The sequence below is a fragment of the Melospiza georgiana genome, chromosome 5 (assembly GCF_028018845.1).
Source record: "Melospiza georgiana isolate bMelGeo1 chromosome 5, bMelGeo1.pri, whole genome shotgun sequence".
NCBI classification, from domain to species: Eukaryota; Metazoa; Chordata; class Aves; order Passeriformes; family Passerellidae; genus Melospiza; species Melospiza georgiana.
In genome coordinates, this window is record NC_080434.1 from 10317008 (window position 1) to 10335824 (window position 18817).

The 18817-nt window shown below is 36.4% G+C and overlaps 1 protein-coding gene across 1 annotated transcript in view; it reads right to left on the reverse strand.

Moving 5' to 3' along the window:
- The window catches only part of TLL1 (tolloid like 1), a 124722-nt gene that overhangs the window by 50706 nt on the left and 55199 nt on the right, over positions 1-18817 (reverse strand). The window contains exons 3-7 of the mRNA XM_058024962.1: positions 15178-15258; positions 12911-13063; positions 10805-10922; positions 3525-3703; positions 1691-1796 (exon numbers count right to left, since the gene is read on the reverse strand). Coding sequence (XP_057880945.1) covers positions 1691-1796; positions 3525-3703; positions 10805-10922; positions 12911-13063; positions 15178-15258 — 637 coding nt within the window. The remainder of the gene's footprint in view (positions 1-1690; positions 1797-3524; positions 3704-10804; positions 10923-12910; positions 13064-15177; positions 15259-18817) is intronic.

An 18817-nucleotide genomic window follows, 5' to 3' on the forward strand; every position in this document is an offset into this window, starting at 1 on the left:
GAACATACTGTAAGTTTAAATACAGCATGGAAAAAATCATTGTGCACGACAAGAACTTTAGGATGTTTTGTGATTCCTACTACTTATCTGGGTGAGCAAAGTCTAACAAACAGCTGGCAATATGCCTCACTGGGCATCACTCATGCTTGCAGGATGAATTAGTGCAAATCAATACCCAACCTCAGGGCTTTGCTGGCTATTTTTAGACAGTATGAAGTAACAAGCCCTTGTACCTTGGGGCAGGGCATGCCTATTCATGGCACTATCAGTTTTTGCCAGCTTGGAAAGTGGTGAAATCAGGGCCAACAAATCAAATTACCTTGATGTTGTCATTGCCCTAGGACTCAGGGGGGTTCTGTCTTGTTCAATTACTCTATTTTATACAGGTTCTTATAATCTCTTCCTTAAGGTAATGGTATGTGTAACTGGATTAAGCAATGTGACTAATAGCTACCTCATGTGGCTCATTCCCAGGCTCTTCCAGGGGTGAATTATGTGTATGCTGAGTAAGAGGGCCTTTGGTTGGACTTTTATATAATAATAGAATTTATATTGAGAGAACAAGCCAAACAAATTTGCAAAGGCTGGTGAGGTTTTAGTGGCCCTCAGTTTACTTCAAAGTGTCAGATTGTCCAGTATTTTTACCTTAAAATGCATGAATTTGAAAAAATATTTTCAAAAAAAAAACCAAAAAAAACAACAAAAACAACCCATACACACAAGGAAAAAAAAACAAAAAAAAAAAACAAAAAAAAATACAAACCCAACCCAGACCAAACCACCAAAAAAAAAAAAAAAAAAAAAAACACCAAAAAAAAAAAACAAACCACCCAAGAATATATCCTTCCAAACTACAACTTTTTCTTGGGTGTTTTTGGGAGGTTTCTTTAAATTTTACATTACCCTGGTACCTTTAGAGAATAATTAGCTGATGAAATGCAATAGGAGACTGGATAAATGCCTCTTTCACTTCTTCTCTAGGGTAGGGCTGCCCTATGGGTCCAGCTCACTGTACAGCTCCCCACAACCCTGCGCCCTTTCAGAGAGAACCCCACTGAGTCTCTAAGGAGCTGAGAAAGGATCAGCCTGCAACAGGACAGAGCAAAACCAGCAGAAGTCTTTACTATAAGGTTTTTATGACAGTAACAATACTGTCAAACAAATAGAGGAGGCTGCAGCCTCTGTTATAAATGCTTGACTGCAGTCCTTAACAAAGGCTGTGGCTTGTGTGGTAGATGTCCAAATAACCTGTGCTCTACCTGCATAATCCATGGTTATGAAACTCCATGCATCAAAGGAGATGTATTTTTCTTTTGGAAAACAGATCACGTTACACATAGCATTCCTAGCCATTTCACTCATTTGATTTTTCTGAATTAAAATTTTTGTGGACACAAAAAGAAAGTGAGTATCATATAAAATGATGTTTCCAGTTTATCTTGTCTGAAAATCTAAAGAACTAAGGCAAGATCAAAAGGCTGCTTTGAAACTGAACAGAAAAGAAACGCATTTTCAAATATAATTAAATTATTTTGACTTAAAATAAACAAGCTGTGCTTTGACTGCTGTAGGAATATTATGTCGCAAGGGACATTTTAAGGGATTTAAAAATACTTCAAAAAGCATAGTTCTTAGCATTCACAGACAAGAAGAGAATTAAAAGCCAAAAGGTATAACCTGAGACTCCAACCTTGAGAAGGTGTTCCTGGCATAGTGCATGATGCTGTCAAAGTCATATGGTTCCCCCAGGGAGTTCACCTCTCCAGGCTCCATCTTCAAAAAGTTGTATTCCTGACCTACAAATGATTGATCATTATAGATTCTTTAATATCTTTTTCTGTAAAGATAAAAACCAAACACGAAAAGAAAACCAACAAAGATCCTAACCTAATTACTCACTGACATTCATAAATCTTTGCAAATTGGGAGGAAGTGTGCAACTTTACTACGCCTCCTTAACTGATAGGGCAGACATCTTCTGAAACACACATCAAATTTGTATATTTGGATTTAAAAAGACTAGTTTCATGCAACTAACACATTAAGGCCCCACACATCATAATGTGTTTCATGTACAGTCCATACAAATTTCTGGTTTGGTTCTTAATTCCTAAAAGAAATAATTTTGACAGCAAAGACTCCAGAAGAACCCTCCTCACTCATTAGACTGGATACTAACAGTCTAACTGGATAGTAAATCCAGCACTAAACTACTGGAGACTCGGCTTCAGCAAAGTCTGAAACTTTCTCTGTGAGGCTTCATGTAATGCAGACACTACGAAGTCACATTTTCAAGATCCAGCTGTTGCAAATTAACAAGAGCAGAACAGGAGAAAAGGAATTATACTTAGTTCATAATTCCATACCCTAAGTTCTTTGACCTAATCAGTACATCAGCAATACAAAGCACTCCTTACTCCAGTTCATATTCCCACTGGAGTCTTGCAAAAAGACCCTGCAGTGACATTAACATTTTAACCAACATAAGCTGCATAATATAACAAAAGCCAAATGTGTCAGTGGCCATGGCTTCCTGATCCCATTTAGTGATCCCCAAGCACATGCCACACCACAAGAAGTAGTTTCAGTCAGAAACCAGAGAAACAACCGAAAGAGAGAGCATGTTGCTGAGGATGGCACTCCAGCTGATTTTCTCATCATAGTAAAAGAAAAGGGGAGGAGCTCTTATGGCATCTGCGCAAGTCAATAATACAGTGAGACAAGAAAGGCTCAAACATGCATGACATTTCTGAACTTTAGAGACTTAAGGGAGTGTGTATCAGCTGCCAGTCTCCTTCCAAGTCCTAGATGAAGTGGCAAAAACTCATTGTATCTCACATATTTTAAAATATTTTCTAAAGAAACAGACAAATACTCTAAGCTACTCCAAGCCTACTTCCCTCCCATCTTGCCTACCCAACACAAGCAAGGGCACAAACAGCTAGGGTGGCAAAGAGCTGACAGTCACAGTTTTAAGTTCTCAAGTTCCTCAGATGCTTTATCTCAACAACACCAAGGTCACTGACTGAAGCTGCATGCTCTGTAGAGAGTGAGGTGAACAGAATGTAAACTGCAGGATCTGTGCCTGTCTGCCATAGATTGAAAGTTCTTCACCTTACCCTCCCAGGTCAAAGCCCCTTGAGCAGCTGCAGACATATTTCTACTTATCATTCACTAAAGCCTACAAGAGAAATGCCCTTCCTCAAGCACAGAAATAGGACTCGTAAAGAGCCTTAAGAGCAGTAGCTTCTTTCAAAGTTTTTGAGCATGATTGTTATTTTGCTCCTTCTAGGCCTCTATATTAATGGCCTGCTACTTGTCCAGACCTTTGGAAAATATTATACTATAATTTCAGTATTTTATTTGTCAATCAATTTGAGATCAGTCAAGGGAAGAAGAATAGCAGGTATAATTGCTATTTCAGCTATTCAGCACTCAGTTCCAATGGAGTTGAGCAGGCGAAGAAAACATCAAAAACAAACACATGAGCTTTGCTTTCCAAAATAGTTGTCAGAATATCTCACCAGGTTGGATGTTCTCTCTAATGATGCTGACATGGTCATCACGGTCTGGTCGTGTATGTTCATGCCAAAAACCTATCACGTGACCCAACTCATGGACAACTATGCCAAATTTATCACAGTTCTTGCCAATAGATATAGCCTGAGGACCATTTCCCCTTCGACCCACATAAGAACAGCACCTGTAATTGAAATACAAACACAGATGAATGATTTCTTACATATGTCTACAAACCACATAGCAAATTCAGTTAAAACTTAACAAAATACTATATAAAGATTCAACAGTTAAATGTACAATGTAATTTCAGATGTTTCACAGACTCTAGACCTTCTACAAGAACAGCTGATTATTCAACATACACATGAGTGGGGCATTTTTTGGTATTATTCAATGTCTTAAAAGATGTCAGCTTTGATCAACAGAATTCTCACTGTCATGACAGTCTATTCAGTCATCCTATAGAAAGACACAGAAACTTGTTTTCAGCAAAATAATAAAAAGCAATGCTCTGATGGCAGCATGCACCACCATGTGTCTGTGGGTCACATCCAGTAATGTTAATAATGCCAGGTCACAGGATAAGCCCATGATACTGCACTTTCAGTCACAGCTTGAGTCCAATCTATTTACCACAACCCTTCAAACCCAACCATCCAACCAATTTTAACCTATTTAGTTTTCCATTCACCTATAATCCTGCAAATCACCTTGAAGAGTCAATACACTTAATCACACAAGTCCTGGGATTTAATTTGTAGTTAAAAATCTTCATGATCTTAATATAACACATGATGGCAGAGCAAGGGATTGATGAGAATAAAGTCAGGATAAGGACATATAATTGTCAAATGGCAGAAAGAATCCTTTTGTTTAAAACAGTTTAAATACGTCTGCAGAGCCTTCATGTTGGCCACTATGTGGAAACTCTACGGAGAAAAATTGCAATGCAGAACTAAAGAACATTAATGATTACTTATGGCTTAAAGCAAATCAATAGGTTATTGAGACCTAAAATTGTAGACTATTTAACACATTTTCAATAGTTTTAATGTGCCTATTTTATTGACTTCATATACATTACATGCTTCAGCTAGAAAAGATATACTTGGGGACCAAAAAATTTCTCTATATATTGAATATAGTTTTTTTCACAGTGATATTTTGGATATGAACAGATGTAAAGGAAAAACTGAAAAATAAATTATTATAATTAATACCTGCTTTACCTTTATTGACACTATTGACACTATTGACACAAAGGCAAAATAATAAAATAGGATTTTAACTATAGTTTCTCTTCCTGTCCTTCTTACTTCTTTTGGACCAAATGAGGATCTAACTTTTTAAGACTGTGTTTTAGATCACCTCTGAAAGCTTTTAGTGGTATTCCATAAATCAGATAGATTTTTAGGTGTCTGACAAAATAATTTAACATTTTACTCTTATAATAATGAAAAAGAAGGATTGAGCATTCTCAAATGTTTTTAATGACTTAGGCCACCTCACCTGACAGATCTTAAAGAAGGCTTTTTTTAGAGAAAAAAGTTAATTGCAATCTTTTACATAATATTCCTCTAGGTAGTCTAAAGCTGTGCATCTAAACCCCAGCATATTGGGAATTATTTTTTTAATGCTAACCTGCTCCTAAAAAGTAAGCAGCCAGAGGGTGAGAGTTCCCTTACACTGGTTACTTGACAGATTTCAAGTACTCCCTAGAAAATATAAAGACATTTATTTAGTGTTTCTTTACATGCCAAGGAAAACAGAATTAACACCAAGTCTTAAAATAACAGCAGCAGTTCACACTTACAGAGGGTCATTAGGATTTGCTAGGTTGAATGTCTTGTCAAGCACACCAGATACATCCAACTAAGCTACAACAATTTACTTCAACAATTGCACTGAGACAAAGAATAAGGAAAACTAAAATTTAAAAAGTCTATGAAGCACATTAATTTGTAATATTATGGGTTTGACCCCAGGAGTGTTTGACAAAAAAAAAACAAGATCTCTGTGCTGTATGAGCACTTGTCACACCCCTTAAATTGAATCAACTGGCAGGTTTTAAAGCTCATCTCTTTAATCTTTATTGCACCAGACAGCATTTGGAGACAGTAACTATTTATGAATCTCTAATTCCATTTAATCAGTCTAGCTGATCAATGACAGTGAGCAATGAGAAACAAATGACATAGAGAAAGTGAAATGAATGGAACAATAAGCTCATTCTTTAAAGTAATACTACTTCACAACTACCATCAAAAATACTCTTGATACAAAGGAAGAGAGACTCAGGTAGAGTTAATGTTGTCCTTTTTAAAAAAATCTGCACCCTTGAAAATGTGACAATATAAAAATCACAGACCACAACATCAGTTTGTCATGGCACTGACTGTATGAAGGCGAGAATGAATTTCATAAGCATACTAGGATTGTGTATGATCACCTTTATGCAAGAAAGCAAGAAAAAGAGGTTCACAAAATTTCCAAACAAATTCTCACTCAGGAAGCAGAGTGTTCTTGGTGAAAACACCTCTTTCAATCACAGATATAACTCCACCTATACAAAGACGATACTGGCTTGATGAATTTGCCTTTTCTCAGGAATCAAGACACAATCATGGTTACTAAATGTCCTGATTCACTGCCCCAAGAGGACTAGTGATAGCAGAAGTGTCTCCTGCATCTTTATCTGATCAGTGGAGATGCCCACCCCAATACTACAACCAGCATTCCTCAGCTAACAGCTGCCTATCCCAGTGTATTTATATAAACCCCCCCTCACCGTTTGTGTCAGCACACCATGCTCTAGACTGCCAGCCTGTGCCTTGATCACACCCCTCCTGCACACAGGAGCCACAGCACAGCCAGCAGGGAAGCTGTGCCAGCTGCCAGGGTTATTTAACTCCTGAGAGCGTGAGTCAGCCCTCCCCCATGCACAGACTATTTAGCACAACTCTGCTTTCTTCTCATTTTATAAGAGTGATTGAGCACCTTTTATAACATGTTCTTTAGCTGAAGCATGCTACAAAAGTGCACCTCAGGCAATGAATTTACCTGTTTCACCAACTTTAAGAATTTGCCTACAATGCCTTTTTAACACACTGGCAAGTTCAAAGAGGTTAAAATATTCATCTGTTCACTCTACAATGTTTGGAGAAGCATATGAAAGAGATTTTATTTTCCTGTATCTCAAATGGATCTGTCAAATACTTAAACTGTCAAATACTTAAATTGCGATTGCAATAAGTCATCTGAATTTTATCATAAAAATTGTATAAGTCTTCTAATGGAGAACAAACCAAGATCAAAGGCATGCTGAGTTACTAGAAGAATATAAATGCTCCTTTCTTTTTTGTTCTACTACATAAAAAGAAGCTTGATCTTGTACTCAATAATATTTATTAACACATAGTGACTAGATGCCATCCCAATATCCCTTTTTTGGCTTTGCATGCAGAAAAGTGCACTGACCGAGTCTTTGGGCCCTTCCAATTTGATAAGCAGAAACACAAGGATAGAGAAGCAGTAGTGAGCAAATAGTGTTTTGAGTCTGTTACCAAGTAGAGTTTTTTTTGCCTTAATCAACTAGATGCATAAATACTTGCTGTAATTGGTATTAATGCTAGTGTACACTGCTTGATAGTAGAATCACAAACACTAGTATCTTAATACTATATTCTTATTTTCATATCTGCAGTTTATGGATATAAAAGACTATCACTAATTAGAAAATTTCAAAGTAGTGAGTTAGTGATTCAGCTGTATTATTAAACCATATTTTAATAATTAACTTTTATCAAACTCAGGTTAAATAAACCAGACATGATGGAAAATAATTGTAGCTTACAACTTCAGCAGATTTAATTAATCTCATGGCAAGAAGGGATGTGGCCATAAAGCTTTTGACATTTTTCTGAACTCTGTAAGCAAACTAGAGAAGCTGATATCAAGGGAGATATAAAGCTGGTTGGAGTATTACATGAAGTTAGACAGAGAAAACACTTTTTAAGCTTGCACTCATAGAAGACACTGCTAAATACTGTGAAGACAAGCACCTTTAGGAAATTATACAAGAGATCTGGAAAGGGAAATATGGAATTACTCGACATCTTAAGATGTGCAAAACCTGGTAAAGACTGGAACCAATGATGGGGTGTCTGTGTTGTGGAAAGACCTCTGGCTCTTTTTTGGAATGACACCCCAACCAACCATGTGCTGAACATGGCAGCTGATGAGAAACAGGGGGAGGCACTGTGTTTAGGTACCTAAGAGGAAGGAGAGGCTACAAATTATATGAATGATCTCTTACACTGGCTCAGCAGAACTGACAACTTATGTGGACAAATATGCCCTAGATTTGGGGCTATCAATTTCAAGAATGATGTGGACTAGCTGAAAAGAATCTCAAAGAGCAGTGTGATTAAAGGCCTAGAAAACATTATTTACCAGGAAAGATTAAATGAATTGTTTTCTAGCCCACAAGAATATAGAACAGTGGGAAATTTAACAACAGTCTCAAACTATACAATTGATTTCTTCTAAAAGTAAAAGGAATTTCTTTTCTATGACCATAAGGAAAAAAAAAATTAATGTCCTTTAATTGCAGTAAAAAATACCTTGTTTAGCTATGCCAAAAAAATGCTGTTCAAACTTCCTACAATTCTTATATTGAGGATGCTGAGCAATACAATTCCTAGAAGGCTGTGAAATATTCATTTCTGCAGGTTTTTAGAACCAAGTTAGATAAACATATATCAGTAATGATATAGGAATAACTGTTTCTGTCTTAAGACTACATTAGACATCTTTCTGAGATCCCTTGCAGTCCTATGGGTCTATGATAATCAAAACTTATCTCTTGTTCCTTGCTGATATGGAACCTCTCAACTTTAAGAAAGTTGTGTATCTCTTATAACCAGCTGCTATATTTCAAATATGCTTTTTTAATCACTGCTCTTCTGGGATGATCTTCCCATGAACTGTTTCAAGATGTGATGCATTACACTCCAAAATATCCTCATTGTTTACAAAGGCTCAGTAACACTTCACTTGCTAGTGCGCTAATGCTGTCATATGAGACTTTTGTAGATACTACCACCTGAATTTCCACATATGTAACTATCCACTTTGCTTCAGTTAATGTGCTATGTTTTGACTGTGTGCTCTTTGGGGCAGGGTTTATCATTGAGCTTTTAATTTCAACAGTGCTAAGTACAATAAAGTCTCCGCCATCTGTGAACATTAGCTGCCATGGTAGTACAAACAATACTGACACAATGTGCTAACAAACCAACACAGCAGGGTGCCATGGGAAAGAGCTGAAGATCAGTTTCAATGCGAGTGGCCATGCAGCAGAGAGAGTTTGCAGTTGGTTTGGTGTCACTTCAGTCTGGGCTCTTTCCGTGGAAAATCCTGCGTCAGCACTGGATGCTGGTGGGTAGTGCACAGTTCCTGCTCACCCAGAGAATGCATGTCCCTATTTATCTGAGTCTTCCTGAAATGACTTGTGGGCCCCCAGAAAAATCATTCAGCTGTCCCTTCTGTTTGGCCTGGCTTTATTTCATCAATGATGGACTTTTCATAGCCACTCTCTTCTTTGGTTTTATTTTAAACTTGTTGCAGCCCTGGTAAATTATCTCTATTTTGCACAGTACCCTTCAATTAAGCAACATTAATGACAAAGAGCAATCTAGGGCTTTGGGGATGGATACTGAGTATATTCCAACCATCTGGTTAAAGCTGGTTTTAATCCCACCTTCCCCTGAAGTGATTTGATCCCATGAAATATCAAGCAGCCTAAGGAACAGTTCTTTGGCTGGAGAGACCTTTTTGTCATTTGGCCTTGGGTATTTTGAAGTTGTAGGATTTACATTTGGCAGATACCCCCATAGATCTCTTTCTAAAGTGCCTGAAAACACTTACACTTTTCACACTCTTCTGTTTAAATTGCTTTCTGCCTCTGTGAGTGCAAGGGAACTATCATGATTATGCTCTGCTTTCCATTTTTCTTCCAACTGTGTATCAGTATCCCTGCATCTTACTAAATGGGTGAATCCCATCTCAGGGTGGTCATTAACTAAAATAATGCCCATGCTGGCTCAGAACAAAAGTCCATTTCATTTGGCACTGTTTCTAAGGGGAGTCTACAGCAAACCTACAGTGGCACAAGAACATGACAGAATAAGCTCCCCTACTGCAAGGATCTGAGGCTCAGAGACTTTGAGGGGCAAAGGCAACGCTTTTTTTACTTTCAAAAGTGGCCTAGGAGTAAATTTTATCATGCTGTCCTGTACCTCAAGAAAAATACAATGGGTGCTTCAAACAGATAATTTTACATGTAATTTTAGAGACTATAAATGAAATACATCCAGGATCATTCCTACAACACAAGTAGGTCCCAAAAATTTTTTTCACTACCCTATCCTATTATGATTCAAAAGTATACATGCAAAGGGCTCAATGATCAGGAAGTCAGTAAGACAAAGAGCTGCTCACTGCAGAGCCTACAACTCAAACAGGAGGTGACTGTCAGAAGTACAGAATTTCTGTAAGGCAGTGTGCACCCTTCTTGGGAAATGAACACAGTGCACTCAGAAAGTTCACTAAGCGCCATATAAAATTAAGAATTCTGAGCAGAATAAATAGCAAGTATAGCTGTCAGAGGCATTTTTGAGCAGTAATATCTGAAGATGGAACATGGTGATTAATGGAAAGCTGCACTCCTGAGTAATAAAAACTGTTCTGTTCACTTTTTCTGGTCACATCAGTGACCCAGAAAAAGGAATCTCCAAAATGGCCATAATTTGGTGATTAAACAAATCTGGGCAAGGATAGTCTAGCAATATGAGAGTGAAAATTACAACAAACAACAATTTAGCTGCAAAAGGAATGTGGGGTAGATGTCCATATTTAATTCAGCAGTAAATATGTGACATTGAGAAAGCTAAGAATAAACAAATAATAAACCTGAAATACCTTTAGAATAACACATATGAATATTGGAAACATGACAGAAAGCAAGAAATAAGTCATATCTATATGTGTATATATTAAGATAAAATTATGTAGAAATAGACCAAAGAGGTGCAACTTTACAAAGTTACCACACATACCTGTTCCAATGAACTTAAAAGGCAGAACACGTGCATCATTGAAATGCATTAATTATTGATTTTCCTGTGAAGTTTATATTCCCTTATGGGCACAAAGCTGACAGACGTGGCCAAGAGCCAGAGGCTGAGAGCAGGACGGTGTGTTCCCACAGGTGCACACTTACCCACAGGGCCTGTAGGTGAAGACAATGTAGCTCTCCTCGTCGCTGCGCTCGATGAAGGTGACGCAGGTGTACTTCTCCCAGTGCCGCATGGCCTGCTTGAACATGGCGCGCTGCGTGCCTGCAACGGCAAAGGCAGCAGGTGGAACCACGGCAGCCTCCCAGCTGCACCTTCCTTCTCACAACCAGTACTAGGAATATGGGCCTGCAAGTAGTCAGTGAGTCACAAAGCCCTGTGTGTCCCAGCAGTCCCGTGTATGGCAAGATTCCAGCTAAAGGGATACTCAGGCCGTCAGTTCGTCGTAACAGATGTGCCTGCAAGGGGGCTCACGCTGCCTGACACACCCCAGTAAATATAAACCCTGCCATAAAGATCACGACTGTGTTACACCAGAGGAAGACAGCAGAAGAAATACTGCGTTGCTTATGTGCCTCCATCAGCACAACATTCACTAAGCAATTTCCCAGATGAACCTATCAAGTGAACCACACTGGGGGAGGAAAAAAGCCCAAAAAAACAGAAAGTAAAATAACAAGCAACACTGATGAACTTTACATCATAGCTATCCATCTAGTAGAAACAAAAAAAAAATTTTAAAAATCCTACAGCCTTCAAGTCTGGAAACCAGCTAAATCTAAGCCATGCCAATAGGCATACAAAAACATTTGATTAAAATAAGGCTGTTGTGAACAGGTACCAGTCTCCCCTTCTTTGCATCAAAATCTCTCAGAAAACAAATGATCCACCAAAAGTGGGAAATTCAGAATTTGGTAAACGCACACCTAGATATTTGATTTTAAAATGAGAAATACATTCAGAAAAGGTCAGAACTATCCCCTAGATGCAGAATCATCCAGGCCAACTCTCAGCACCAAACAAAACTTCAGAGAGCAGAGCAATGTAATTTCATTGTGTGACAAAAGACAAAGCTTACTAACATAGAGGCAACATGTGAGAATATATTTGTTTTTCTTCTGAGCTGAAAATCCACAAAGAGTATTATCTGGCAAGAATATGCTAGCAGAAATACATTCTTCTTGCAGGTTAAAACATAAGATAATTAAACAAACAAAATATCTAACCTTTTTAAAATTTACAGACAAAACCTGAAACTTTATAAAGAACAAGTTCAAATCACATCAGATTCTAAAAAAAAAAAAAATAGAAAATAAAGGTTACTCCATCCCATCTTGCCCTTTTCTTTTATCTATAAGATATTTTTTCTAAGCTTTAGAATTTATCTTTTATGATGAAAAAGGCAAAATCTTTAATATGGCGCTTTCATTTAGTTTCCTGCAGTTATTTCAGAAGACTAATCCTAATGCAAAGGTCACATTTGGCACAGTACTATGTAAATTCCCAAACTGAAAGCCTGACTGTAGCTGTCAGTTTGAAAGGAATGACATATACAATGTGTGAGCATTTGCATGTTTCTTTTTGTTCCCTGTATTATCATATACAGGGAAGATGCTGTTTCATATATTTTCCCTTATCTCTTTGCTTTCCTTGCTCCATTTTTGTTTTAAATTATCTCTTACATCCAGATTGATATTAACCTGTTTACCTTTTCCAAGGATAACAAATGTTTTAGGTTTTTCTATAGTTTTCTGATAAGAATTTTATATGTAGGGCATCCAGTCTTTATTTCTGTCATATACAGTGTCTGTGTGTACCCATCTGAAAACCAAATTGAGGAATGACAAAACACATTTGAGTCAGTTTGTTAAGTGAAATCGGTTTAGAAGAATACATGTCACACTGGTTAAACTGAAGATATTATTGTGCTCAATATACTGCATTAAAAAAAAATTCTTGACATTTGATTACTTAGGCTCATGGAAACAAATGTGCAACAAGAAATATTAGGTAAAGAAACAGAGCTTTCCCTCTAAAATGTTGCTATACATTTTTTATTATGCAGCTTGCCTTTGAAAACAATTAAGTATGACTAATATTTTCAAAACAGATGTACTTCAGGCCTGTTCTAACAGAAACCCTTCTTCTGACTTCCATAGTATGACTTCACTTCTAAAAATTTAAAAAAAAAAAAAGGAAGGAAATTTTTAAAAAATTATCTTTCCTCTTTTCACGCAAAGCACAAAGCTTACCAGTGAAATTTCCTCCTATTACATATGGAATGACACCACCTGGCCATATTCTTTCTGTTCGTGATGTAGCAGCTCTGGGAAATCGGTTTTTCTCATTTTTCCCTGAGAATTTTACAGTAGTTCTTCCTTTAGATGTATTATTTTGCTCAAAACCTGCAATGATAATTAAAACACTGAATGAGATCACACACACGTGAAAAAGGAGAGCAATTCTTTTCTAGCAGGTAAACTCAGATTTCTTTATACCCCTTCAAAGCAGGACATGACTGTTACATGACAGCCTATTATTACACAGTTTTCTGAGAAAGACATGAAGTCTGAACCTTTATTTTTTTGGAATATATCTAGAGTAACAATCTTTCACATATGTTTATCAACTGGAATGTACATTGCGTAAGTGCAACTAAATTTTCTCATTTTATAAAAATATTTAAGAAATCACACTCCCTGTGGTTGCGGTGGTGTTTTTTGCATTTAATTTCCTCTGGCTTTTGTTTTGGTCTGTTTTTTTTAAATAAATGAGGATTTTTCCAGCAAAGAATGTCAGAGTTTGGACAGACTCAAACTAATCAAGACATTCACTATCCCTTTCATTTTTATTGCATGATCTGGAAAAAGCAAGTACAATGACCATCTTTAAAGCACGGGGCAGTAAGAAATCATACATTTTTCATACACTAACATTTGGAACCCCACGGGTAGGTTTTACTTATGGCTGGAATTTCTTTACAAGAGAAAAAATTGTCTACCATTTTCAGGGATACTACCAAGATTCATCCCATTACAGGCAAATCTTTCTAAATCAGCTGAAACCCACTGTGAGAACAGGAAAGGAAAAAGGTAATTAGACAAGGATTTGGACACCACAACAGGTGTTTCTGAACAATTTTTAAGTTCGTTTGGAGATCTGGCCAGTTGATCAAAATGGATCCCTCAAAAAGTGGTTAACAAATCCTACTCAGTGCAGTTGTAGCCTTTTTTCTTATTCCTGGTGGAAGATTGCATTTTCCCTCTGAGAGAATCCCCTGTGGTACCAGCTGCACTTGAGTGTTAATGACCATGTCAGAATCGGGGAGGATTCCAGGGCAGAGTCATGGTAAGGAATGTCGGCACAGCCCCAAGGCTGAGAGAGCAGCAATAGGAAGACAAGGAAGAAGCTACAGCACAAGGCAGGGAGGAAGCTCTGATACTTGGGAAGAAAAGCCTGCCTTTGTGACAGCCAACATGTAACTGGAATCGTACCAGGAATTATACAGAAAATTCCAGGGTTTAAAAAAAAAAAAAAAAAACCCAACCAAATATATAGGTACAGCAAATGATTAACCTTTGTAATTAAATGAGTGTGTAAATGAGAATTACACAAGAAATTACACACAAAGTGTCTATAGTATAGGCAGACTCTTTACGGAAAACTATTTTTACATTTAGTATGCAGTCATTACTGAACTACATCACACACTTATTTAGATGTTTTACTATTCCAAATTATTTTTATCTGTGCTCTTTAGAGGTCTAAGCAAGAAATTTATTCCAAACTGCACCCAAAAGATGACAAGAACTTATGCAATATTAAAATTTTAATTCTCCTTTAAAGAATGAAGATTATATATCAAAGCACCTCTGCAAAGGCAGTTACCATGCTCTGAGTAACACAACATGGTGCAATTACAATGGAGTTGCATATAATTTCCTTTTTGAAGTGAGGTTTCACACAACATTAAAGTCATGTCTTCTTGCATCAAATATAGAGTGTAAACTCAGCCAGAGTTAGGGGAGATTCCACTTCTATGTGCTGCTCAATTTAACTACATTCATACTGACAAGAGTATGATTAATATAAAAATATGCTTGTTCAGCACAACACACCACAAATGCTTTACAGTATGAATCATCAGAGTGCCCCACCTGGAGCCAGAAAAAAGTAGGAAACAAACTAAATTAGCAGCTTTGCAGCATAGTCTACTTGCAGTGAAAAGACACTGTATTGACATTAATTAAGCCCATAACTGTGAACACAGTCATAAAACAAAGTTAAGCAATTTTTAACATAACATTTAAAACTATGGGCTTTAGCTTTCAGATTTCATGCTGGAAGAAGAACTCTAAAGAGTTAATCTCTTCATTACTATTCTTGCACTAATAATTTTTTAATTTGTTTATGCCAATAGTAATACAGAAAGGCTTTAAAGTGTTAAACTACTATCATCATTAATGTTCATGATACACTATCACATCAGGCAACTTGCTAATTTAAACAGTGAAAATACCAGAGCCAAATCTTCTTATCCTCTCTATAAGCTGATAGAGGGCACCGCGTTTTTTTGACATTCCATGCTCTCCAAAGCCACCTTTAAAAAGAAAAGAAAAAAAAAAAGAAAGGAATTTCCAAAAGTTAAAACTGTGGAATTTTACACACACAGCAACCATATCAGCCTAGAGAGGCATCCTAAAGGAAGCTTCATATTCTTCGATAATTTCCATAAAAACATTTCAAGTACTCTTGACAATGTGATAAAAACACATGATTAGCTGAAAATTTTTCTAATATGCATTCCATGAATATAAGGCAACATGTCTTTGTTATTCAGGCAAGTCATGACAATTACATCATCTAATTATTATTTGGAGCTTTTTTTCTTCCTGCTGACCTTGACATCCTCAGAGCCATATTGATTGACAGCTAAAAGGGTTACTCTCAAAGAAATTTCCTGAATGCATTCCATAATTTTGTCATTTCAAGGGAGGGGAAGGAGAAAAAGCAAACAGTCAAAGTTCCATCAGAAAACAAACAAACAAACCAACCCAGCAAAACTTAATATGGTTGATTTTGCCATGAAATATTCGTTTTTCTTTGCTAGCATGCAAATAGAGATGTCAATGCACTTTTAAGGCCTTGAAACATCACATGTTGGTGTATACTGTAGTAAGACCTGGCAGGTATACACACATATATGTCTGTGTAATTACAGCAGTCAATGAAAGCCTAAGATAGGAAGTAGTTTATTTTAACATTTACCATGCCATTTACAGAAATAAAACACATTTCTGGGTTTACTGTATCTGAGTCTGCTACATCCTCCCTTCACACATAAACCTTTTGCAGCTACAAGTGGCTTTTCAAACACCAATAAGGCAGAAGCAATAACACTGACTACACTACATGAGTCAATTAAATAATGCAGAATTGTTCTGAAAGTTTTGTGATTTTAGAGGTTTGCAGCAAGCTGTATTTTACAAGTCAATACTTGTTATAGGACAAGAGAGTTTCTAAACTACTTTAACAACTGAAAAGGTAAAAATATACGAAAAACCAGACCACTGAAACCTCCAGCACCACTAAAAAGGCATTTCCCAACTTTCTATAACAAATTTTTATATCTATGCAGAAAATATTTTTTAAGCAGCAACTTGAATTCATATTACAGATGAGAAAATTCCCTATAAGGCAAGTGAGTGTGTGGCTGCTCAGTGAATAACAACGTGCCTAATTATTTGCATTACACTGTCACATAGCTGCTGGCTCTCTTGGGAAAAATTTTCCAAATTTTTAAAAACATTTTAAATAGATGAGGTAATAGATCAACACATTCCTTTCCAACAAGTTACAGGGTAACTATAACATAAAGTGCAGAGGATAGAACATGGATCATCATTAATGTAATTGTCTCTCATGTTCACATTCATCTTATAAAATAAGGCTTATAGCCAAGCATTCCAAATAAATATTTAAAAAATCATTATAAGCATGAACTGTCAAACATAAAATGCCTAAAGAATCCATTAGTTACTAAAGTGTTATACTATGTTTTTAGGGGGAAAGTAACCCCAAAACACTCTTCTGTCTTACTGCAGTCTGTGTATTTCATTTAGCAAAAAACCAAAGAAAAAGTCTCTCACTTAACTAAGCTGTCTCTCATGCAACCTTGCCAAGCCATATAGACTAAAAAAGTTTTAATTCCTATTTGCTGCATCTTCTCATAATTCAGGCAGGATAAGGAGAATACTTTTGGCAGTTTGGATTTATAAAACTATAGACACAAATGTTATCAGCTTTACTCTTTTTTTCTGTTTACGGTGATTATGCATTTTGCTTGTACAAAATGAAAAACGAAATGACAGAGCCATACCCCAAGAAGCTCACAGATTATCTGACCCTGCAAATCCAGGCAGATAATCCTCACGAAAAGGAGCAGTCACACAATGTGAATCACAGCCTGTGAGGCTCAGGATTTTAATTAGAGTTGCAATAACAACTGTGACTCCACTACTTCCTCTTGATGGTTTACAACCAAGTATCTAATCCTTCTACCTGATATCACCTTTAGTCTGTGAAAATCTACAATAGAAATTGCTCAGAAATCAAGTTTACAATTCATTGCCATTGTGTCTGTAACAAAGACCAAATTTTGTATTCTAGATTACAGATACCTAGGATTGCTTTTATTCCTTTTCCAGTTGCTAAATTACATACATGAAGTGTGTATGTAAATTGACTTCTCTAATGCTCTTTTTGGAAAGATCAAGAATGATGAGGGTTTGCTGAGAGCAGTTATGAAGTCATTAACTTAGGAGAGTTTGTTCTCTAAAGTTTAGTCACACTGATCATCACAATTGCATCGACTCTTGTGCAATAAAGGTAGAAACAACTGGTGCAAATGCATTAGCAATACTTAACAGGGTGATTCAATATCCTGAATAGGATACCATCCACAAGAAAACATAATGTGTATGTCACAAGACAGGTAAAAAAGGAAAAAAACCTAAGTATTAGAAAATTAAATATAATTTTTAAATGCTTAGAAATTTGTATATTTGTGTGGAAATTAAAAAATAATAACAATTTTGCAGTTCAAAAGTAGAAAAGCAAAAAGAAGTGGGAGTCAGCAAGCCAAAGAAATCACTTGACTGGCCCCACTTTAAGGGGAAATGACCAATGTTGTTCTGCATTTTTTCAACAAAACTAGTGCCTGAGATATCTTCAAAGGCAATTAAAACTATTTGGTTGGAGGAGAGGAGAGCAGAGAGACCACTAATTCTATTAGCATTTTAAGATCTAGTCCAGATCTAGATGATCAAAAGTTTTCCTGTTTTGGAAAAACAAGTAGATGTAAAGGAGATAAATTTTCAAATTGTCATAAAAATACTCTAATCACAGTATCTACCTAGAATGAATAAAAAATATTTTTAAATATATCAATATTGAAAGCTTAAATTCAAAATTGATTCTTTGGTCTAAAAATTTTTTTCCACATATCAGGAATAAGTTATGGTAGCTCAGTTCCGGCATACATAAAACATGCTTAACAGAAAACAAATTTCAGTAATAAATTTTTACATTTTTAATAACAGTTTTTCCAGACTTTTTCTCAGTAAGTTGGCTTTTTTTGTATCTGAAAGTTTACAAATTCTAAGTTATCAATTTACTAATCACAGCCTGAAAGCATAAATATTTTTAGACATTAGACAGACATCCATTTAGGCATGGATTATGTTTTCTCTCTTGCAAACAGACATTTACACATTAAAAAAAATCTCTTTATCTATCTGTCTGAATACCCAGCTGCCTCTGTTAATCAGATTGCAGCTTCTGGTGCTAATGCATTGTATGTTAACAATAGCATAGAAACATTATTAAAATGTCAAATAGATAGTTGGTTTTTTAGTTTTTGCATGCTTAGCAAGGATGATGAACACATTCTAGTGTTTCCTCTAGGTCTGGGTACAGAAATGGATGAAACAGTAAAAAAAAGCAAAAGGATAGGTTGCAATGCTAGGCTTCCAATTTTGCCTCCAGGATACCACATATGTTCTCCATAGTGTGTTTGGGCTCTGCTATCAGGAACTTTCAGTGATGAAATCAAAGCTTTGTACAATTTCCTTTCCCACATGACCACCTGCAGAGTAGAC